Here is a 25,098-nt window from a genome sequence, read left to right on the forward strand (position 1 = left end):
TATTGTAACAATGAGCATTATATTGGCTATGGCAAAACCTCAAATTAAGCGAGAGAAAATTAAATGTATAATATATAGTAATATAGTGACTTACATCACACATCCTAATAACGTTGAAGGAATCCTCTGCAAAAAATATTGGAAGACCGAGTAGGGCAGCCGTTCTTCTGTTCTGGTTTGTGTCCTCCAGGGGAAAAAAAGACAAGGGTAGGTAAATATGATAGCCAAGCTAGAATCCTTATCTTTGCACATTTTTGGTAATAGTTTCTCGTAAAATACTTGCCTCTTTCTGAAGACACTGCAGAACACCACTCAGGGCCAACCTTCTTCCAGATGCTACAGCAGCTTTGTAAGCCTCCAACAGACTTGGAACCATGGCATCTAGTCCTTCCAGGAAAGATTTCAGCAGGTCTTTGGTGACAATTCTGCTGAACTCGGCACATAGCTAAAACATACAAAATAAACAAACAGAGAAATGACAGGAGTGAGAGACAAATAAGAGCACCATGTTACAGCTGTGGTCATTTAAAGAGAGAAATCCAAAATATAACTGCAAGAAATAGTACATGCTTTATGTTGCTGAAGTATATGCTATAGTTCAGTAATAGTACTTGGACCACATTGAAAGTCCTCCATTATTATGAAATGGAGTATATGATATTATAAATGTAATAGTATTATCTGCCAACTTAAGTAGAATTATGCATCTTGAAGTAAAATACAGATGTAGCACGTCATTTCGGACGCCCCTACCAATGTGGGCCCGTGATCTGCACAGGGTGGGCCCTCGCTGAAAGGAAAACCCCCCGCAGGACTTGATACGCTCCCTTGATAAATACATTTAATTATAATGAAACCAGCTGCAATGGATCATGGATCCACCAGGGGGAGCAGTGATTAAAAAGCTGCCACACTGGAACTCATGTGAAATATAAAATAAACAGCTGATAGATCTACAGTAGAGGTATCTGATATAGCGGATATTTGTTACGATCCATATGTCCATAGGATCATATTCTGTGCTAAACAAGAGACATGTAATAATTTACAAAACATCACCATGTTTTTATTTAACAAAATAATGTTGTTTAATCCATGTTGGCGTAAGTACAAAACCATCGCTATGTTTTTTCATCAGGAAATGCAGACCGGCTCATACAAACAATTTTTAATCATCATCCTTACGATCATTTCATGTATCATATGTTCACCGAATTGACATGAAAGCACTAATACATGTAGTTTATTCCACGTGAGTTTACAACTACAAAAATAATCGGTTTGTTTTTATATCACATCCGACTGGAGGAAATGCAGCACGGCTCTCACTACCGATTTTGAATCCTATTTTAATCATCATCTTCACCACGATCATTTATGTTTATGTTCGCCGAATTGACATGAAAGCACTGACAAATATGAATATACTGTAGTCAACTTCATTAAAACGTTATTAACTTGCCCAAACTCAGTAATTCACTAAAAAGAGGTTGATTTTTAATGAAGCCTCGTCATCTCACCATGGGCAAACGGGCTATAATATTATACTATTGTTAATAGTTATAACAATCACACATGGAGTTCATTCGTTTTTTGTTTTTTTAAATAGTCTGAATGAAACGGTGATCAGCTGTGTGTTTACACACCTAATGGCCCATCAGCCACAGCTCTCCCCCCCTCCGATCTTTCTTCTCCAGCAGTTAAGTTAACTGTCGGAAATTCAGATTGAACATAGTAAAAAACTTTAAATGATTGTGTCCGTCCAAACATTTTTTTTTTTACTTATAGTGAAAACTAACCTTGGATGAAGGGTTAGTAGACTAGAAGCTTTAGGAATCCAAAGTACAACATATACTAAGTACCCTGTATCAAGATTGATGCAAAACAAGTGAAATTTGACCTTTTTAGAGAGGTTTAGCAACAAAAAAAACACTTCTGGGGTCATTTGGGTGGATTTTCCATATCTCTGGCCCCCCTTGGTCGATTTTGACGAATGACATCTCTTTATAACCGCTAGAGCCAATGGAATCGAGGGAAAGTTCTACACACACAAACACGTTACCAAATAAGGAGTGAGAGAGACGCGTGGCCAAAACCGGAAGCTGCATACACTCTGTTGGCTACCATTAGCAGCTAACCTTTTTTTCTCCGATTTTTACATCAAAATGGAATTATGGATTATAAATTTTTTTTCCAAAGCGACAGACACATTATCAACCTATGGATCAACCGATTAAGCCGCGTTTTTTCTCGTTTTAATGCCATTGAACACGTCTTTTGATCAGATTGACAGCTACGGTGAGACGATCTCCCGTAAAAGCTCCGTAAAGGTACGTGTTGTGATGTCTGTGTTTGCTTCCCCTGTTGCGAGTTCGGATCGCTCAGTGATGATACTATACCTATATAATCTGTGGAGTCTCAGCTTTAAATCGGATATATTGTATGTGCAGTTATGATAAGTAATAAGGGTATCTTTATCTTGAGTTCTGTGACAAAGTCAGTTTGCATTTTTTCGCTCAGGGGTCATTTAGACCCTTCTTGTGTCTTGTTTTGGTAAAAATGGTTCATATCTTCAGTTAGCTAAGATTCTTCCCGTTAATCTGGTGCTACACGTGAATAGTTTCATAAATGTTAAGAAGCCCTGAGACACAGTCTCGAAAAAAAACGTTGGGGGGGCCCCCCTGAAACGGTGTGACAAAGCCCACCACCCCCCCTCTGTTAACAAGAGATACTGTAGCCTATGTTGCGGACTCTTTGTTTAAAACGAATTGCCCATCGGAATGTGTGGAGGAAGTCTCCCAAGGGGGATGGGACATTTCTTACATGCAGGGCAGCATTGCTGGTCTGAAAGGGTCTCTGGAAATATTAAACATTTAATTAAAGGGTACCTATCATGCAAAATGCACTTTTGTATGTCTTTTATACATAAATATGTGTCCCCGGTGTGTCAGGGAACTCACCAAGTGTCAGAAAACACAACCCTCTCTCTTTTCCTCCATACCCAAATCTCTAAAAACGGGGCTGCAACGGAGCTGATACAGACTGATCCAGATTTGAAAGTTCTCTGACATCAGGAACGAGGAGCTCCGCCTATATGGCCAACTCTCCACCTATCAGGGGAATGTGGGGTTGGGCCACGGCCGGCCATTGCCGCTCGAAAGCATTGGAGACGCTGTAGTACATATGCCAGGCCTGTAAGTGGCGCTGTAGTCTGCCACAAAAGCAGCGAAGAAGACTTCCCGCACATGGTTGCCCTTCTGTTTATTCTCCGCTGTGACTCTTTTTCTCCCTCCCCGAGGCAAGCGTTTGCTCCTGCTGCTGTTATTCAATGCAATCCCTCCCCGTCGAGGCTAGCGCTGTATTTCTCTCCGGTAGTCCACCAGCAGATAACAAACACCCACCTCTCCCTCTCCGAACGAGGGGACCGCGCGGCAGAGTTTCAGTTTGAGGTTTTTTTCGCCGGTCAACATGTCCGTTCAAGTTTAAGTTTTCCGGACAAAATTAGAAAAGTGCCGGTCAAAGGTTTTCTTTGTTATTTATTGAGCTTTAAAACAAATGAATAACAACTCTTTATAATCATATAAGAATAAAACACGGAGGACAGAGATATCTTTTTCTCCCACTCTTCTGAGAGCCCAGCAGCTGATCTCAAAGCACGCTCCCCTCTCCTGCAGGGGGGCGTGGTCAGCTGCAGCTCATTTGCATCACATAATCAGCCCCTGCAAAAACAGGGCTGGAAAGAGCAAATAGAGCGAAATGAGGCATGGCTAAAATGCATGATCGGTTTGGTATTTTGAAAAAATATATATATTTATATACTTTATATAGGTATTGCCCTACAATATATTGTTCAAATATAGCATGATAGGTCCACTTTAAAGCTTTAAAAACAGTGACAGGTTAAAATCAGTGGTGGAAGAAGTATTTCTGATTATTTACCTAGGTAAAAAGATGTGTTAGAAGCAAATGTCCTGCATTCAAAATTGTCAATAGCCCAAGTGAAAAGTATTATCATCTGAAAGTAAAATTAATCATTATGTTATTACATATAATTTGTACAACTTATATTTGGAAATACTCCGTTGTAATTATTGATGCTTAAATGTGTTCATCCATTCAATGTGGCATCTGCTATAATGGGGTTAATGTATGATATTACTTAATAATATACATATACATTACTGTATAATACGTGATAATGTATGAGTTGATTTACTTCGATCTATTGTACTGTGTACACCACAACAATATTACAAAAAACATACTGCACATTAAAGGAAACTATTGTAAAGGTAAAATTATGAGCATAGAAAATAAAGAAGTGTAAACATTTACATTATTATTATGATTATTTAATATATAAAGACTATATATTATTGAATCACAATTAAGATTAGATATACTTTATTTGATCTAAAAAATATTGATGTTTTTTCGTTGTAGTAGCCTGTGAAAACCATAACAAATAACTGATGAAATGGTCTTCAGCAAACACAACTGCAGAGCTGCAACCATTGTAAACAGACCAAGTTCTACTGTACTGTATTTGTGAATGAAGCTCCATCTCATGGTTAAATCCTGTAATTGAACAAATGGGGAAATTTGGCAACGGCCCCAGCCACTGGAATCCGCTGGGTTTTTGGTTGGAATCCGCTGGGTGGAGTCCTATCTGGAGTGCTACATCTGTATACCCTCTTTTTATTTTTGTGTTATAGCTGAAGTTACAAAAATATCTTGTGTAGAAGTAAACAATTGCACAAACTGCACTCGATTAGCAAAGGATTACCTGTCTCTGACCAAACAATGCAGGCCATCTCTCCATGACAGCAGAGATCAGTGGCTCATCACCGATGATCTCCTTTCTTCGCTGTGAGAATGTTGGGATCATCAGTTCATCCAGAAGCTGTAAATCAGAGTCCTTCTTCTGCACTTCCAGTGCCATGGTATCGCAATCTTTCTCTGACTTTACAGTAGTCTGTCCCTCAGGTGGCTCTGGCAGGTAGTGGATCTCTCCTTGTTTTGACTTTTTGACTGGCTTGTGGTTTTCCTCGCCCCTTTTTCTTTTATTCACAAGAACTTCAGGGCATCCAGCTGCCATCATTCTCTGACGGTAATTGCCCATCTTGAATCTCAAACTAAATACCCCGCAATACCACCCTCTAACTGACCCTGGCTCTTTGAGACATGGGTGCTTTGCAACAAGAGCTTTGGCTACACTTTCATAATGTTCTTTGTTGGGATAGGCTGTGATTTTGGATATGATATCCGCAAGTCTGTCCAGTATTTCACTTTTCACACCCTTTGAGATGACCATCACAGTTTCATCCTGGGCATACGCATCATTTGCTGCTCTCAGCTGATGCTCAACATCATGGGAGAAAGCTGGAACAACAAAAGGACTGGGCCATTCTGTCGAATGACTGCTACTTGGGGAATCATCCAGTGTTGAGTCAGAACCCACTTCAGAAGATGTGAACACAACTTTCAGAGTGGCTCGTTCCGCTGGTAGCTCCTTAATGTCGTTCAAATTGCAGTGCTGATTCCCAAAGTCGGAATCTTCAAACTGGGTCTACGAGGGAACTTCATTTTACAGAGTGTTGCGCAGTTTTGCACACAGCTCATCAACTGATGAGGGAACATCTTCTAGGGTGACACGCCTTATATCTTCAGGTGAGAGGATAACTCTAAGAAGCATCATTGAGGTGTCTGCATCAGCTGAAACACAGTGAACAATATAGAAAACACTTTATCATCAGGAAATAAACACTGGAAGTGAATTGAAAATAAGTTGCACGTAATAAAATGTACGGAAGAGACTAAAGTAAACACTTCGCAGTCAAACTTTACCTTAATGTAACATTTAATGACATTGGAGTGACAACTAGCTTTCCTTCCACAAGCTATGCAGCAAGAGGGGTGCAGTCATTCAGATTGTCAGGCTCGACAACCACAGTCACTGCAGGGTCTCTTCTGGTCAGCTGGAAACACCCGAGATGAATCACGAAGGCTGCTGTGAATAGTTCCATAATGAATGATATGCAGCAATCCACTACACAGATATCAAGTACTCTCCATACAATTCTGGCAGTCCACTTGTCTGTCCAACTGAGAGCACCATTCCTTTTGAATATAACAGTGGAGGTGAGTGAAACAGAGTTCAGATCTTTAAACTTATTCCTTAAGGCCTCTCTGATAGCAACATCTAAGATGTCCACAGATACGACTGATGATTTCCCAGTCTCAATGCTTGGTTTGAAAATTGTTGGCATCTCCAAATAATATGCCAACATCAGCTGATGTCTTGTGGCTAAAGTGTGCAGAATATGTGTGAAGTTGCCAGTATTGTGAACCACCTTTTTAGGAGAAAGAATGTTTGGCCTCAAATCTTATTGTCCAGAACTCAATTGGTGGACCAAGTTTCTTGATCAGTACAGGATAATTTTCAAGATAATGATGCTTAGGATGTAATCTTGTACCAGGAAATATTTCCAATAGCAACTGTCTGTGATCAGAGATGTTTGCTTGTAGGTAGCACAGGGTTTCTGTTGTGAATGAGGGGCTGGATAGTAGCTCCACAATGTCTTTCAGTTCAAGGATCACAGACCAAGTTTTTTCACTCTCTGGATTTCGGTGGCCGATCAGCAGTGGAAGGAATCTCAAAAGTGCCCAGTTCTCATGTCCATTGCCACCAATAGTTCCTTCTTTTTTTTGCATGTGTTGCTTGAGGTCTGTTAGTTTTGTCATTAAACTGAAAAGGGAATGATCCTTACCTTTCATTAAGGTCATTCAAAGTGAAATACTTTTTAGCTAACAGATCTGAAAGACACATTCCACAGGTATAATTCCTTTGAACAAATCATGAAGAAAATCAGGTGGAAACCCTTTTGCAGGATGAAAGTGACCAAGTCCTCTTAAAGGACAGTCTCTTTTTAAACCATCAACACATGAGGCATCAGTTGTCTTGAGCACATTAACAGCTTCATCATACAAATGTGGTGTTCTCAAAGTAAAAGTCCCACTCATCATACTTCTGAATATCTGCACAGCTAGCCAAACAAAATCTTCAACATTTCTCCACATTGAAAGACTCTTGGTATCCAGCAAGTGAGTGTGCACCTAAGTTATCAGCAGACACATACACAACAGTACCTTTCACATAAGGACCATGTCCTTGTCACCTTGTCGTCCTTGTAGACCATCTGTGTATTTGTATACACAGGTGGTCTCTAAATGCTCAAGATCTATTATCAATGGTTCCAAAACCTTGCCGTAACCATATTGTTTTAAGTGTACACTTTTGCACAATATAGCTAGATTAATTGATGATAATGTTGATCTAAATGTTAATGGTATGTTGGATAACACCCAATAAATGCCATACACTTTGTGTTTCTTTTTTGAAGTCCCCAACAGATTACAAAACACTTCAAAATCATCAATGTATAAGCCAAGAGTAATTCCTAATTCTTCAGTGAGAAGTTTGCTTTCTTTATATTCACCATCTTGAAATGAACTGTAATGACCTTCCCGTTGACGTCTGTAATGATTGAAGAATCACAGTTCTTTCAAACAACTTACTTAACAGCTCTAAAATAGGAACATAAACAAATTAATGGGTTTTTTCTTGTACATATAGCACATACTCGACTGGTTCAATGACTGTAAAGTTATTTTTATAAAATTACTGCCTTTTACGCTCTGTGCCCAAAGGTCCCTGCCTTGAAATACATTTCAGTGGGTTTAAAGATTGTATTTCATCAGACAATGCTGTAACAACAGAGGCATCAACTACACAGTTATTTCCCTCCAAAACTTTCTGTATAATTTCCTTGATATTTTGATCAGCAAGTTCTCCAATGTCAAATAACTCATCAATTACGTCCTGTATTTTTGAATTAGAAACATGCATGTGGAGGAATAAAGATGCAAACTTATTTGTAACCTGTTGAACCCCATCAACCCGCCCCCGGGCGTAAAAACGCATCATCTGCAAGAAACAGCGTCTGAGGGCTTCTTAATATGTAATAAACTATTAATGTAACGGGAAGAAACTCAGCTAACTGATCTTTGTTTTGTTTTTTGCAAAAAAAACACAAAGCTAACGCTGAGCCTCTGAATTAGCCATGAGTGAAAAAATCTTAATGCCGTTATTTCAGAACTCTAGCTATACTGATCGATATACTTATTGGATCTGCACAAACAAGCTTAGCTAACATCCTGAGATCCCACAGATTATATAAATATAAGTATCATCACTGAGCGATCAGAACTCGTGAGAGGGGAAGCAAATACAGACAACACACGACGTAGCTTTAGGTAGCAAAACACGGAGATATGCTCACCTTAGCTGTTATTCTGATCAAAAGTCGTGTTCAATGGCATTAAAACGAGAAAAAAACGTGGCTGAAGGTTAATCTGTAGGTTAATCCAATGAGTCTGTCACTTTGAAAAAATTATTGATAATCCATAATTCAATTTGAATGCAAAAATCGGAGAATAAAAAATAGCTGCTAATGGTAGCCACCAGAGTGTGTCACAACTCCGGTTTTGGCTACTCGTCACTCTCACTCCTTATTTGGTAACCTGTGTGTGTATGTGGAACTTTCTCTCGATTCCATTCACTCTAGCGGTTAAAAAGAGATGTCAATCAGCAAAATCGACCAAGGGGGGCCAGAGATAACCCAAATGACCCCAGAAGTGTTTTTTTTTTGCTAAACCTCTCTAAAAAGGTCAAATTGTTTTGTTGTTTTGCATCAATCTTGATACAGGGTACTTATTATATGTTGTACTTTGGATTCCTAAAGCTTTGAGTCTACTAACCCATCATCCAAGGGTAGTTTTCACTATAAGTACAAAATAATATTTGGACGGACTCTATAATTTAAAGTTTTTTACTATGTTCAATCTGAATTTTCTTTAAAATAACATACATCTATATTGATTCTGACTTTTCTACATCCAACTCACAGGTTTATCATTACTTTGAGAAAAAAGATGATTAATTTAACCCTTTTAGAAGGGAAGATATGGTCATTTGTTCTGGGACTGTCATTTTCGAGCCTGAGACCTGAAAAACAGGGATGGGGTTCAACAGGTTAATGGTCTTCGTTCAGCATCAGGTAGAGCATCTTATGAAGGTGATTTCCCAGTATCAGAAACAGAATCCTCCCTGATTACAGTATGTGTATGTCCATGCTGCACACAAAGCCCTGGTCTAAGATAGTGTTTCTCAAACGTTGTCATACCAAGGACCACTTAACCAATACAACACTCAAATTAAATTAAAAATTTAATTAAAATTACAATTAATTAATTAATTTCAAATGTTACCAATATACTCACAGACCACTAGGGGGCGCTCACGGGCCACCAGTAGTCCGCGGACCACACTTTGAGAAGCACTGGTCTAAGACTATTTAGGGTGGAACATTTATGATAGCGACTTCTATGAGCAGTAAAGGTTGATAGTAGACTGGACTTAATGAGCAGTCTAGAATGGACATGTCGCTGTTTCCCTGTTCCTCAGATGAGTCTTTGAATGAGCTAAATACGTGTTCATGTCACGAGGCTCTGAGAAGGAACACAAACCACAGCATCATCTCGACACACATGTGTTAGCTTCTTTAACATGTTCTTTCAAATGTTTTTTAAGTAAAGCTTGGGTTTGAAATGTGTTCAGTCTTCATAAATACAGACACGGCCTGAACACCTTCGATGATGTCCATGACGCTGTTTATAATTATATTATTATAATTATTCTTCCTTGCCAATTGGAGAAGAATGCACAACACTTACATTTCCACTTCGTGAACTGGACATGCTCGTTCACACCTGGAACACAACAGAAATGCACGTTAATGACCTTGATATCGACCTTCCACAAATATATTGGTATCAGCATTTATGTTTTCACATGAAAACAATGGCTTTACAAATTACAATGAAGACAATTATGCTCGGGGTGATTCAAATGTACGTTCCAGTGTCAGGTTACATTTTTAATAGCACTTGCCCCCCAGGTCTTCAGATCATACCACAGCAGGAGCGACTTTCATGTTTTTCATTCAGGTCAAAGAAGTCACTGTTTATTGTTTTTGTGATCTTTATTTCTTGCTGCTGTGGCGTGATCCATACGTGAGGGTTAAACTCAAGAGCTACTGCTACCCCTCTCTCTACCCCTCTCTCTACCCCTCTATCTACCCTCTCTCTACCCCTCTCTCTACCCCTCTCTCTACCCCTCTCTCTATCCCTCTCTCTATCCCTCTCTCTACCCCTCTCTCTACCCCTCTCTCTACCCCTCTCTCTATCCCTCTCTCTACCCCTCTCTCTACCCCTCTCTCTACCCCTCGCCCACCGGCTCCTGATGCTCTCTCACCTGCTCTTGGTTGCCCACACACTACGTACATTACGCACCTCACTATTCCCGGAAAAGCTAAGCTACTCTCATGACATTTTGGTATGATACTTATAAAGTAATAGTTAGAATATCCGACACACGAAAATCCAACACAAATGTCGTCTCTGTGTCTCCTCTGCCCTGCCCCCCCCCCCCCCACACATAAACACACGCAGAGCGGAGAACAAAGCAGACAAGGTAGATTTCCCTCACAAATTATGAGTTGCCTCCAGGGTCTGCAGCATGCGCCACATGATTACACGTATACAGTTCATAATAAATTGTATTTTTTACTGGTCAATATTAAACCCAAAGTGCACACACAGCCATTAAAAGTGACACAGTATCGCTCCCTTCACCCTGACTGTGTAGCTAGCTAACAGCGAACGTTGCTAATGGCAATTTAAGCTAGCAAACTTACCACTTAATTGTCAAAGAAAACTTAAATGTCGAAGTAAATTAAGAACTTTAGTAGCTCATAATTAAAAACAAATATTTACAGTTTAAAACAAACCCATTTGCTTACACTTTAATATGTTTAGCTTTCTATCAATATTAGTAAGCACAACATCCACAGATAACTTCATACTCTTTATTTTTTCAAACCGTAGTAGTAGCAGGCAAAGAATTAAAGGTTTTAAAATCATTAAAACTTACCTCCATTGCTGTCTTGCAGCAGAAATAAAATTCCCTCCGTAATAGTGATGTGTCGGCAGTGGCGTGCAGACATTTATAGGGGCAGGTGGTCAAGAGGAAAACAAAGGGCACCTTCTGAGTCGTCGTGGCGGTCGCTCCGAAATTGTGCGCTCCGAAATTGTGCGCAAAAATATGCCGGATAATGGCGGATTTTGTTAGTTTATTTTCGGTTTTTGGTTACTTTATTTCAGTGTTAGGGTTAGGGTTAGGTTATTTCATTCTTATTTTTGCCTGATTTTACTGATTTATTATCAAAAATTTTATTATTTAAACATTTATTTTTATTATTCTAAATGACTTAGGGGGGTCCAATCTGAAGCTAGGGGGGGACGAACCCCCCCCCCCCCCCCCCCCCGTGATTGACGCCCCTGGTGGAACCGCCGGCTGCCTTAGTAGTGTGAGATTTATTAAAGGCACACCTTGTATGTCGTAATTGCATATATATTTATTTCAATATGCTGTCTGATGCAGATGCCTATCTAAAACAAATCAAATAGTAGGCTTACTAGCTTCTACACGCTCAAGCAACTGTAGTCAGGGATGCAAACTCATCAGGTATGAAAAAGGTGACAAGGATCCGAGCCCCCCGACCCCACGGAATATCGGCTTTAAAATTAGGAATAACAGAAGATTTTAGCAGTCAGAACAACTAAAGCAGCAGTTAATAATAACAGAAACGCCAAAGAGTTACATCTAATAGAAATATATAAAAGCATTTATTTTAATTGTGTAGCAGTCAGTTTATAATTTTGGCAGCACTGTTGAGCATTTTCAAAATGTATTTTCATGCCTCTTAGGAATATTTTGAATGCAGGACTTTTACTGTAACACAGTATTCCTACACTCTGGTACTTCTACTTTTACTCAAGTACAAGATCTGAGTACTTCTACTTTTACTCAAGTACAAGATCTGAGTACTTCCACTTTTACTCAAGTACAAGATCTGAGTACTTCTACTAAAGTACAAGATCTGTGTACTTCTACTTTTACTCTAGTACAATCTCTATACTTATACCACCTCTGTTTATAGCCTATGAAAAAAACTATTAGAAAACGAAGGCTAAAGCTAACGTTAGCAGATAGTGACAATGTATGCTAAATAGCGACCATAGCATTGCGACAGAAAAACGTTTCAGTTCACATCACGCTCTGCCGCTCTGCTCTGAACACCTGAACGGCCCTTTCTAACAGCTGTTCACCAGCGGCTCAGTCTGTGCCACAGTGACTCCGCACAGTTAACGAACACACCGTAGATAATGTAGCTGACCCTCATCCCGGAGCAGCAGAGTTCAGCCGGCCCGACAGGCAAGAAGACTCGAGCACACAGCTCTCGCTTCATATATTAAAAAATAACACCATGCGCGTCATGATGGCACATAACAGCTCGCAGATTATTTCGGCGATTAGATAACATGTACATTATATTTTACGCAACTTTAGTTAAATTTCCATGACTTTTCCAAAATATTGTTTTCCATAACTTTTTCAGGGCCTGGAATTTGCATTTTGAATTTCCATGACTTTTCCAGGTTTTCAATGACCGTACGAACCCTGTATAGTTTAGTTTGGCATCTGATTTAGGGGATTAAACAATACACTCGTTGTATTTGTTACCTGGTGGTTACTTACTTGGTCGTCACTAGGGCACTTTTAATCGTGCTGCTGCACCACACACCCACCGTGGCCTGTCTGACTGAGTGACTGACTGTCAGCTCTGCGCGCTGCGCGTTCACGTTGAGAGCAGGGAAGGGAGGGGCTGCAGCCAGGGCACGTACGGGAGTGTCGCGGGGCACGTGTGGGGATGTCTGACAAATGCGCATTTGGGGCATTGTTGTATATATTAGAAGCTTTTAATCCAGAATTGATCGATGTTACCATGAGCCACATACAGTACACTATAAAAAAAAAAAACTGTAAAAAACGAACTTTCAAAAGGGCACATTGCTGTCCAGAGGGCAAAACGGGCAGGTGCTCAAGCACTACCTAGAGTCTATGTGTGCACGTCTCTGTGTGTCGGTTGCGAACGAGCCGATTATTTTGAACGGCTCTTTGGTACGAACGAGGGGAACCGAGTCGTACTTGGTGAGAGCCGTTATTTTAATCGTTCAATCGTTGGTCCACACTCACTGCTAGTGCTGCGTACCGGTACGTCGAACCGGTACTGGACTTGTAAAAAGTTTCGGTTCAAGTCCGGTTAAAACCGGAACATCGGGAACCGGTACTTGGACTATATATATATTCTCCTTTTTGTTCTAAACCATCTAAAACCTTCCATAGATCGAGAAATTTGCGCTGAGAAAAGACGAAAAACATCGTGTCGGCTTCTGATATGGCGGCCATTACTGAACTCACGAAGTCTCGCAAAATATCACAACTGCTCGCGAGATCTGTGTGACGTCAAGGGAAGCTGGCGATGTGATTGGCTTAGACATAGTGTCTTGAGTCTTGACAGTCCACAGTCTCCTCACTGTCCGAGTGACATAGATGATAGATGCTTAAGTTAACTATGTATGACATTTGTATCAAAATTGTATGTATGTACATCACTATGTATGTAGTATGTACTGTATAATGTACACATGTAGAGTTGTAGAAAAGACATGGTGTACAGACAGTACAGTACACTCTGACTGTACAATCACTACAGTGTATACTGTATAGTAGGTGTGTAACAGTGTAATGCTTATAGAGAAATGTAGACACAAGTTGGAAGGGAGCACAATAAACCTGACGAGTTTGAATTTGATTATGAGTTTATTTTCAATTGATAATTAGCTCACAATAAGTTCACTTTAGTTACTCACACAACTTGACACAAGCCATGGGTTCAGGTCCGGACTTATAAGTCCGGACCTGAACCTGAACCTCTGGACTCGAGTCCGGACCTGAACCTGAATGTGAGTCCGGGTACGCAGCACTACTCACTGCCTGCCAAAATCCACTCGCCTTTTAAAAAGCTTGATTTTGTTCCCCAAACGTATTCTGTGAAGACCCGCCCCTAATCTGATTGGCAGGTTTCAGCACGAGGAGGGAGATGGACCCCATCTGGTCTTAAAGGAATACGCGAGAGAGAAGTCATAACAAGTGGTACAGGACAGGTGGACGACGTGTTTTTCGGATGGAAAATGAGCCAAACGCGAAAACGCAGCATTTGGATGCACTTCAACCAAAACCCAGGCAGTGATAAAGCGCAGCATTTGTAAAGGCAAAATATCCTTTAAAGCAGGGTCAACTAATAATCTCCATCGCCACTTAAAAACACAGTATCTAATATTAAGAGTTGCGTGAATTTAATTCAAGGCAAGGCAACTTTATCTACTTAACACATACAGAGGGTAAATTCAAAGTACCTTCATTGACATGAATGACATGGATACAGCACCACCTTGTGTCATGTTTACAATGCAGATTATTGACATTAGGTCTGGCAATACAGTCAATCATTATCCTGGTGATTATTTTGCAGATAAACCTAGTAACCCCGCCCCCTTAAAAAAACAGCTCTTTTGAACGGCTCTTTGAAAGGAATGGAGCCATGAGATCCGGCTCCCTTCAAAGAGCCATAATTCCCATCACTACTCCGTAACCGTCACGGTCCTAGCCGGTGTTTCAGACTGTAGGTTAACGTATCACTCCGGCTCCGTTGGATCACAGCTGCAAGTGCACAGAGTTCCTCCGCCAGCGGCAGCAGTCCTCTCATTTAGATCAAAATGTGTCTTTACTTTGGTTCAAATTAAAACATGACATCTTTAGGATATCAAATCAAATCAAATCAAGTTTTATTTATATAGCACATTTATAAACGATTTTTGGTTGAGCCAAAGTGCTGTACATATAATAAAAATAGCCTACAGTAGAGACACTTTACAGCAAATACAACAGCACAGATTGTTCAGAATATCAGTATGAGAAAAACGACACCCTCTGTCCTTAGACCCTCTGTCCTTAGACCCTCTGTCCTTAGACCCTCACATCGTACAAGGAAAAACTTCCAGAGAAAACCCACAGTTTAAGTGGAAAAAATGGGAGAAACCTCAGGGAGAGCAACAGAGGAGGGATCCCTCTCCCAGGACGGACAGATGTGCAATAGATGCCGTGTGTAAATCGAAGAGATAATACATTTTACAGCATAGAGACCGAATGTTAGGAAATGCATCTATAATAAGAAGATGAATCCACGAGGATGTCAACTACAATCCTGTGGAAGCCATCAGGGAAGCAGCATGACGAGACCCAAGGCAGGACCGCAGAGACCAACACACTCTCACTCCCTAAGCGTCCAATAGCAACACATCCTCACTCCCAGGTCGGCCTATGTTGACGTTATGTCAAGTCCCCTGCCGGCTTTTTCCAACGCAAGAGGGGGGGCCTTAGCGTCCATTTTCAACGCAAGGGGGGGGCCCTTAGCGTCCATTTTCAGCTTTCCGGGATGTCCATATGCTTCTATGGACGCTCATGGAAGCACGGCATTCGTTTGTGTCGACTGCCCTTAAAGGCAATGAGAGCGTCCATTCTCATTGGATAACGGAGAATTGTACACCCGGAAGTAAATATTCCCCTTACTGACGATTGATTTTACAGTGATATCTGCACTACTCATCGACTAAAAAATACCAGATCATCCTTGTTAATTACACAACATTGATTGGTTTAAATTGTGTGCAATGCTTTTGTATTTTTCCGCTTCAATTCGGAGAAACAAATCTTTTTTCGGAGTAAAGGATGGCAGAAGACACTACACTACCCAGAATCCCCAGCTATCGTTTGGACTACACCATGTGCTCTGTTTGACAAACCCCGTGATAGTCCTCAAGCTCTGTGATTGGAGAGTGTGCTCCGAGGATTACCGAGCCTCGAACAGCACTTGAAATGGGATGGAACTACGGCAGACTGTTCAAAACTGGATTTGAACGGGTCCACCGCTTAAGATAAGATATACTTTATTGATCCTAAGTTGGAACATTTGCGTTACATCAGCATGTGTAACAGTTAAATATGCAGTGGTGTTTATTTGTAAATCATTTAGTATAATCACACAAATTCTGTGTTTTATATTTAACAATTCTGTGTTCTTTATTTATTGATTGTTCAATACCTGACAAGGCCGGAGATGAAATATCTGCATACATCTTATAAGAGTATAATACATTATGTATAATATCAGTTAAAATAAGTTCTTCAACATAGTTAACATTGCTGGAGGTATGCACACATATTGATAGATGTCTTGTAATGCACTGTTGAGGAACCTGCGACCCAAGTTTTTCATTCAGTGCAGAACTACACCATAGTTGTGTAGGCCTATATGATATGTCAATAAACCTTAGAACATCTTGAAATCTTGAACGGGATGTGCAAAATAGTCATTATATACAGTCTTTAATTAACTATTAGTAGAGAATAACGAGTAATGAATATACTTTATAGGGATCCTATTAATATCTAATAATAAAAATAATGAAATTCAATAACATGCTTTAACCACCAGCTGTGCACCTTTATGGTGTAAATACAGCCTATCTACCAATTGGATCAAATATAAAAATGAGCCGAATTAGTGTTGATACTGCAAGGAGACATATTGTGTGAAAAGAAATGTAAGATGTTGTTTAATGGCTGATATATTTATGATCCACGTCACGTTTTCAGTTCCTCATGTTTGTCTTCTCATCAGGGCTATAAATACAGAACTACGGCAGATATGTAATATTTAATGCAGCCGAACCGTGTATTACAATGGCGTTATGTGATGACTTTCAAAGAGAAAAGCAAGCACACTCGGAATAAGGTATTATTTTATTTTTTAAAAATGTTTTCGGTCTGTTTCCGGTATTTGTTAATGACGATGTGCTGTGAGATGTGAGACTGGAATTGCACAGGGGAAAATAACGTATCTTTAGATGCGGATTGTGTTAAACTAATATGTTTGCGCTGTGGACCAACACTATACATTGACGGGGAAGGGGGTAGCAATAAAGATAACACCATTAAACAGTTACACAACATAACAGAAATAATATCGATAGCAGCGTCCCTAGCAACCACCTTGGTAACAATGAAAACGTTGGACGCAATTTCCTGAATAATCTTCGTAATAACTAGCAAACTAAAGATCATGTACATCCACTGCACACATCATCTGAAATAACAACTCATATGTCTCGCATCAAATTACATCAAAACGCATTTTAATGGCTAAACTAACTTTAAAATAGGCATTTTACACCCAGAATAAAACGAAGTTCGGCCATGTTTTCTTAAAATGCGTTTTGATGTCATTTGATGCGAGAAATATGAGTTGTTATTTCAGATTATGTGTGCAGTGGATGTACATGATCTTTAGTTTGCTAGTTATTACGAAGATTACTTCAAGAAATCGCGACGTTTTCATTGTTACCAAGGTGGTTGCTAGGGACGCTGCTATCGATATTATTTCTGTTATGTTGTATAACTGTTTAATGGTGTTATCTTTATTGCGACCCCCTTCCCCGTCAATGTATAGTGTTGGTCCACAGCCTAAACATATTAGTCTAAAATCCGCATCTAAAGATACGTTATTTTCCCCTGTGCAATTCCAGTCTCACATCTCACAGCACATCGTCATTAACAAATACCGGAAACAGACCGAAAACATTTAAAAAAAAAAATAATAATACTTTATTCCGAGTGTGCTTGCTTTTCTCTTTGAAAGTCATCACATAACGGCATTGTAATACACGGTTCGGCTGCATTACATATTACATATCTGCCGTAGTTCTGTATTTATAGAGCCCTGATGAGAAGACCTCTAGACAAACATGAGGAACTGAAAACGTGACGTGGATCATAAATATATCAGCCATTAAACAACATCTTACATTTATTTTCACACAATACGTCTCCTTGCAGTATCAACACTAATTCGGCTGACTTTTATATTTGATCCAATTGGTAGATAGGCTGTATTTACACCATAAAGGTGCACAGCTGATATGTCCACAGGGACACCTGGTGGTTAAAGCATGTTATTGAATTTCATTATTTTTATTATTAGATATTAATAGGATCCCTATAAAGTATATTCATTACTCGTTATTCTCTACTAATAGTTAATTAAAGACTGTATATGACTATTATTTTGCACATCCCTTTCAAGATTTTCTAAGGTTTATTGACATATCATATTCACAAACGGTGTAGTTATGCAACGAATGAAACACTTTGTTTATACCTCCAGCAATGTTAACTATGTTGAAGAACTTATTTTAACTCATATTATACACATGTATTATACTCTTATAAGATGTATGTAGATAGTATAAGAAATGTGCAGAATATGACAATTTAATGGTGGAGGGACACAAATATTGAAAGATGTCTTGTGATGCACTGTTGAGGAACCTGCGACCCAAGTTTTTCATCTCCGGCCTTGACAGGTATTGAACAATCAATAAATAAAGAACACATAATTATTAAATATAAAACACAGAATTTGTGTGATTATACTAAATTATTTACAAATAAACACCACTGCATATTTACAACTGTTACACATGCTGATGTAACACAAATGTTCCTACTTGGGATCAATAAAGTATATCTTATCTTAAGATGATCGATGGCTATTGCCATATTTGCAAAATGAACGCGGTGGACCCGTTCAAATCCAGTTTTGGACAGTCTGCCGTAACCCTCGGAGCACACTCTCCAATCACAGAGCTTGAGGACTATCACGGGGTTTGTCAAGCGAAGCGGAGAGAATACTTACTTCCGGGTGTAATATCCTGTAAAGCAAATGAGCTGCTGTCAGGACCCTCGGTCCTGACAGACTCCAACTTGTGTTTATTAATCAAACAAATAAATAAACACAAGGATAATTATGTGTTATTGTTGAATAAATGGAGAATTGCACAGGGGAAAATAACGTATCTATTGTGGTGATTGACATTATTCACCCACGGATCTATGGGTTAGGGTATTGTTCTGTACGGACATTTTAGTGAGCCGGACCTCCTGTCTCCGCCGGTCTTCGCTTCCCGGGCATGAAGCTGTTTACATGTGTTTTGAGATGCTAAATAAAAGTCTAGCTTGTACCTTTGATACCCCGCCTCCGACTCCCATCTCTCGGCACCACACTATGCCACAATTTTAGATGCGGATTTTGTTAAACTAATACGTTTGCACTGTGGACCAACACTATACATTGACTGGGAAGGGGGTAGCAATAAAGATAACACCATTTTACACAACATAACAGAAATAATATCGATAGCAGCGTCCCTAGCAACCACCTTGGTAACAATGAAAACGTTGTATAGACACAATTTCTTGAAGTAATCTTCGTAATAACTAGCAAACTAAAGATCATGTACATCCACTGCACACATAATCTGAAATAACAACTCATATTTCTCGCATTTTAATCGCCAAACTAACTTTAAAATAGGCATTTTACACCGAGAATAAAACGAATGTCGGCCATGTTTTCTTTTTCTGCAGGGAGAAATGTGAAGATCACGTGACATAGACGCCAGCCATTGGAATGAATGGTGAAAAAAAACGTAGGGATCTTACAATTTCAGAGGCGTTTTTGTAGAAATACTACGTCCTACGTTGTGGACCAACGTAGTTATTACACGTTTTTTTGTGAGACTGGGTTGGAGCAACTGGCTCAGTGCAGAGAAGTGCACAGGGTTGGGAGAGAGTGTGAGAGAGAGAGAGAGAGAGAGAGAGAGAGAGAGAGGTTCCAGGTTGTTGTGTGGAGAATATTCAGGAGAATATGTCATTGTTCCAATGATAATAAACAAACATTAGCATAAAGCATATTTGTCAACATGTTGATAAGAGTATTACAAACTTGAAAAATATTCCTCTCAGGCACATTTAGAACAGATAAAAAACGTGCGATTAATTTGCGATTAATCGCGATTAAATATTTTAATCGACTGACAGCCATAATTATATTACATTATTTGCTCTGCATTGGATTATTATCAGTTCTGGTAATAAATGCATAAATAACTACGTCTGAAAGCAGAAGTCTAGGGCAAATAATTGAAAGCAAATATTCAACAATTACACCAATTGTATTGTATATTATATTCTTTGCAATGGTCGCGTGCCACATACAATTAGGTAAGGGGCAAATGTGGCCCCCGGGATTTGAGTTTAACATCCCTGGTGGAGACGAATCAATAGATTAGATGTTGTGACTATAACAGAAAATGCTGTGGGACTGGGTTGGTGCGTAACTGGCACATTTAGCATAGAGAGCGTCGACGTCGGGCACATGGAATAGCATATAATTTATCGCAGTTTGTGCTTTCTTTGCAATACATACTGCAAATGTTATATATCAGGATAACAATATATTTTATATATATTGTGCAGCCCTAATGGTTTTGGGTAATTGCATGAAGCCATGAATAGAATTAGCAAATAAGTGGAATAAAAAAAAGGAAAAGTTCATGTTAAGGCATCATATGATCGATTTAAGCAATGCAGTACGAGGAATATGTAGCCGTTACTATGAGTAGTTTTCAGAGCAATTGACTGCCTATGTTTCCTATGATTTCCTGAATAAATATGTCAAGTCGAGGTTAGTTTTACCAGAATACAAGATAAATAAATTGTATCAAAGGCAAAATACCCTTGGGCTTTACGGAAACTGTTTACTCCATTAACAAGTGCCTCTGATAGAGAATATATAAACCAACGGTTGGATCACCTCTGAACTACTTAAAGTGACTTTTTTTTTTATCAAAGCAAATAGGTGACATAGTGCCCACTATGACAAAGTAAAACAAGATACAATTTGAATGTTTGACTATATACACTGACTTGATGAGTGTTAAGCCTTGGATTAAGGTTTTGACTTGGAAAGTGTTTATTTTAGTGCTGAAATGGTCTGAAATGCATATGAGCTGTTAAGAAGTTGTTAGAGATGTTAACAATTGGAAAAGAAAACTATTTATTATAAAGAGCATAACAATTCAAGAGAGTAATATGTACAGACCAGGGGCCTCATTTTTAAAACTTTGCGTAGGATTCACCTAAAAAGATGGCGTACGTAGGAACAAAGGAAGTGAATACGCACACAAATATTCTGATTCATAAAACAGTGCACACGAGGGGCCCACAGTAACAAGTGCAATCAAGCTGGGTTTGCACATGTACAAACAGTTGGGACTTTGTTTACTATTGCTTTTATTTGTTTGGTGGTTTGTGTTCCGGCTGTCAATCAGCTGTGCGCAGCGTCTCCACTGCACCCTTTGCCAAATATATGGTGTTCTTAGTTTCCATAACCCTGTGTTTTACGAGCGACATATAATAATATGTGTCTGGTGTCTGTAACCCGACACCATTGCAATGAATCGACATCTGACCAATCACGGCTTTGATACGGCCACTAGTGCAGGTGAAGAGATGTCGGTGAAAAGACAGTTTCAGTCCGGCGCAAGCAAGAGGGGAAAAAAACAAAACATGAAGAAACTAGAGCATCACTCGAAGGTGGGATATTGTATGAGTCAAATGTACAACTTGCGAATGTTGTATAAGTCAAATTGCCAATTGCCATATTAAAAGATCAGCTGCAATTCATGACATGAAGAAGGCAGTCTCTGCATAGCATATAGGCTAATGGAGATGCAGTTATTTACAGCATTCTTTATTTAACATTCATTCAAGTATGTTATGCCTTTTATCTGCTAATGCACAGGAGGAAGAGAGATACACTGTCTGTCTAGTTGGCTTACATAACAGTTCAAGTATACAGCCTAAAAAACATGGAGCATTTTCCCCCTTTTATGTCAATTTGCACATTTCATGGTGATGCTCAGCCTCTCCCCTTAACTCCTAACAGTCATCATCATGTCAACCACAACACAGAGAAATACTGAGAGAAATGTGTGTGTAGTTGTTGATACATTGCTGACAGAGGGAACTATGAATACAGATTTAAGAAATATCAGTTTTTGAGCGTTATAAGCATGTTTTGTCTTGACTATATGACAACTATATTATAATAAAATAATATAGTATTTATATTATTGAATTGACTATGATTATTATTATTATTATTATTAGTAGAAGTAGTTTATTTGCATTAATTATATTTGAATCCTTTTGAGGCTAATGTTTGGCAGGAAATGCAGACATATTAACCTGTTAACGCATACTGAACGACATACATGCACATTTACCATTTACCTCACTGTATACAAAAGTAACTGTGTTGATAATAATAATAATAATAAACAGGAATTATATTTGCAAAGTAGCCTACTTTGTTTAAAAAACATTTAGTTTCACTCCTGTCGGTTGGGGGGGGGGGGGGCCTCATCTCACAATGTCGCTTGGGGCCCCAAGTTGGCCAGGGGCGGCCCTGTATCTATACAATCTATAGAAAGGCAAAACGGCGTCATTTTAGACGCTATTCTGTCCTTCTGTTTACCGCATCATTTATGAGAATATATTTTATAACATTAAGACAACATATTCGAGGGGTGATCAATAACATATCAGTTTATTTATTTCTCCAAGTTACATTTGTGTGTGCACTGAGGAGTCTCAAACAGGCGTTTGTTTAATCATTTTAAGATTGGCTTTAATCAATTTTTGCAAATGTATTCTTCATATACATTAGAGGTAATGTTTTGATTTATGGTGTTATTTTCACATGTTTCTCTCCATTGTTCCTTCTGCCAATGGTGTCTCAGTTTCTCATCTTTCCCGTTTTTGTGCGTACGCATGGGTCAGAGTGTCCATGGATGACCGCACATTCTCTCTTTCAAGTTTGTTTTTTATAAATCGCAAAGATTGCTTAGAAATTGGCGTGCGCCATCTTTTCAGCGTACGCCACGTTTATAAATGAGGCCCCTGGACTGCAACTGAGAGCACTGGGCGAGGTACAAAGGTAGAGGGGGAGGATGGAATAGAACAATAACCGGTGTGGAAGAGAGGCTGCCTGCAATCATGGCGTTTGTGTTTGACTTGTTCTGTATGTGGCTGCTATAGAGACAGCTATAACCCCATAATGATTTCATCATGAGTGCATATTGAGACATTTTACTTGTATGAAACTTGTGCAATAATATTCCAAGTAATCTGCTCATACCTACTAAAGTTCTTTGATTGAATTGAGGACAATGTAAACAACATGTGTGCAATGACATTTCCTTTTTTGGCATAACTCATGAGTGATATAAAGCACTAACTCAAATTTAAAATTAACTTTACCCAACACTGTTAAGATGTCCTTTCTCTCACCTGGTGATGGTTGTATAGGATGTTGAAGGCTGTTACTGTTGTTGTGACAATGGAAGGGTGGGTGGGGCTATCTGCGACTGACATGCCAATGCCACTGACCACCTGCACAGACAGGTCCCCGGGGGTAACCGGCTCAGAGGTCACAGTGATGTCACATCCGCCCAGCATGCCATCCCACTGCTCAGAGATGACCTGAGAGAAGACAGATGGTAGTAATGATGGTGCTCAATTAGTGAGGATGTACAACTGAATTGCTATACATCTATCATACATGGAGTGATGTCTTTCCTGGTCGTAAACCAATCAAGTTGTTGTTGCTGTCAAGGGAAGCCACTCGAGGGTCCTCTACTCTTAGCCAATTGCGGACCAGCTCTGTAACATCCACGAACCAATCAGATGAGCCAAGGAGGTATGTGCTTCTGCCATGAGAATCCTGAGCTGTGAACCGGGTCAGAACCTGGATTGAAGAGCGTTGATACACTGGCACACACCTGAGGAGACAGGACACACATGAGGAACTACAGTCCTAACACACCTCTGTGTGTCTGTGAGACAATGATGCATAGGACCATGCCACCAATACATTTTGTGATGGAAACTTCTGAAGCAATGGAGACGAAACTCAGAGAGACACGGGGAGAGCTGGAGCTTGATGGCAAACACTGATGATTTATTATGGAGTTACGTCAGGAGGATTGACAAAGACATGTGCTGTGCCATGAGTTGACACAGCGGTTGCCAAACCAATTCTGAAGATCTCTTCTATAGTTTGAGGTTTTAACTAGTTCAGAATGTAATAATCAACATTCCTCATCAGCGAGACTAAACAAATATGGACCCTGAATCTAACTAGAGCTGTCGTCCATAGAAAATAATGTGCCCAAGGGAAATAAATACATTATGTTATGTTCCAGAAAATACGGGCTGTAATAGATGTCCCTGAACAATAAACTACCTCATGGCAACTCCACAGTGGCAAAGCCCCGGGGGTGGATGAGATCCGCCCAGAAATGCTGAAGGCTCTGGGTGTTGAGGGACTGTCATGGTTGACACGTCTCATCAACATTGCGTGGAAGTCGGCAACAGTACCGAAGGAGTGGCAGACCGGGGTGGTGGTTCCCCTTTTTAAAAAGGGGGATCAGAGGGTGTGTGCCAATTACAGAGGCATCACACTACTCAGCCTCCCCGGGAAAGTTTACTCCAAGGTACTTGAAAGGAGGGTCAGGCCGATTGTCGAACCTCAGATTGAGGAGGAACAATGCGGATTCCGTCCTGGTCGTGGAACGACGGATCAGCTTTTTACTCTCGCAAGGATCCTGGAGGGGGCCTGGGAGTACGCTTATCCGGTCTACATGTGTTTTGTAGACTTGGAGAAGGCGTATGACCGAGTTCCCAGGGAGTTACTGTGGGAGGTGCTGCGGGAGTATGGGGTGAGGGGGTCTCTACTCAGGGCCATCCAATCTCTGTACTCCCAAAGCGAGAGCTGTGTCCGGGTCCTCGGCAGTAAGTCGGACCCATTTCCGGTGAGGGTTGGCCTCCGCCAGGGCTGCGCTTTGTCACCAATCCTGTTTGTAATATACATGGATCGGATTTCGAGGCGTAGTCGTGGGGGAGGGGGTCTGCAGTTCGGTGGACTAAGGATTGCACCACTGCTTTTTGCAGATGATGTGGTTCTGATGGCTTCATTGGTCTGCGACCTTCAGCACTCACTGGATCGGTTCGCAACCGAGTGTGAAGCGGCTGGGATGAGGATCAGCACC

General features: G+C 40.0%; 1 protein-coding gene across 1 annotated transcript in view; it reads right to left on the minus strand.

Moving 5' to 3' along the window:
- Nucleotides 1-25,098, minus strand: part of tmem132a (transmembrane protein 132A) — an 87,693-nt gene that overhangs the window by 20,912 nt on the left and 41,683 nt on the right. The window contains exons 11-12 of the mRNA XM_034094650.1: nucleotides 23,610-23,829; nucleotides 23,339-23,530 (exon numbers count right to left, since the gene is read on the minus strand). Of these exons, the coding sequence (XP_033950541.1) occupies nucleotides 23,339-23,530; nucleotides 23,610-23,829 (412 nt within the window). The remainder of the gene's footprint in view (nucleotides 1-23,338; nucleotides 23,531-23,609; nucleotides 23,830-25,098) is intronic.

This window comes from Pseudochaenichthys georgianus, chromosome 1 (genome assembly GCF_902827115.2).
Source record: "Pseudochaenichthys georgianus chromosome 1, fPseGeo1.2, whole genome shotgun sequence".
NCBI classification, from domain to species: Eukaryota; Metazoa; Chordata; class Actinopteri; order Perciformes; family Channichthyidae; genus Pseudochaenichthys; species Pseudochaenichthys georgianus.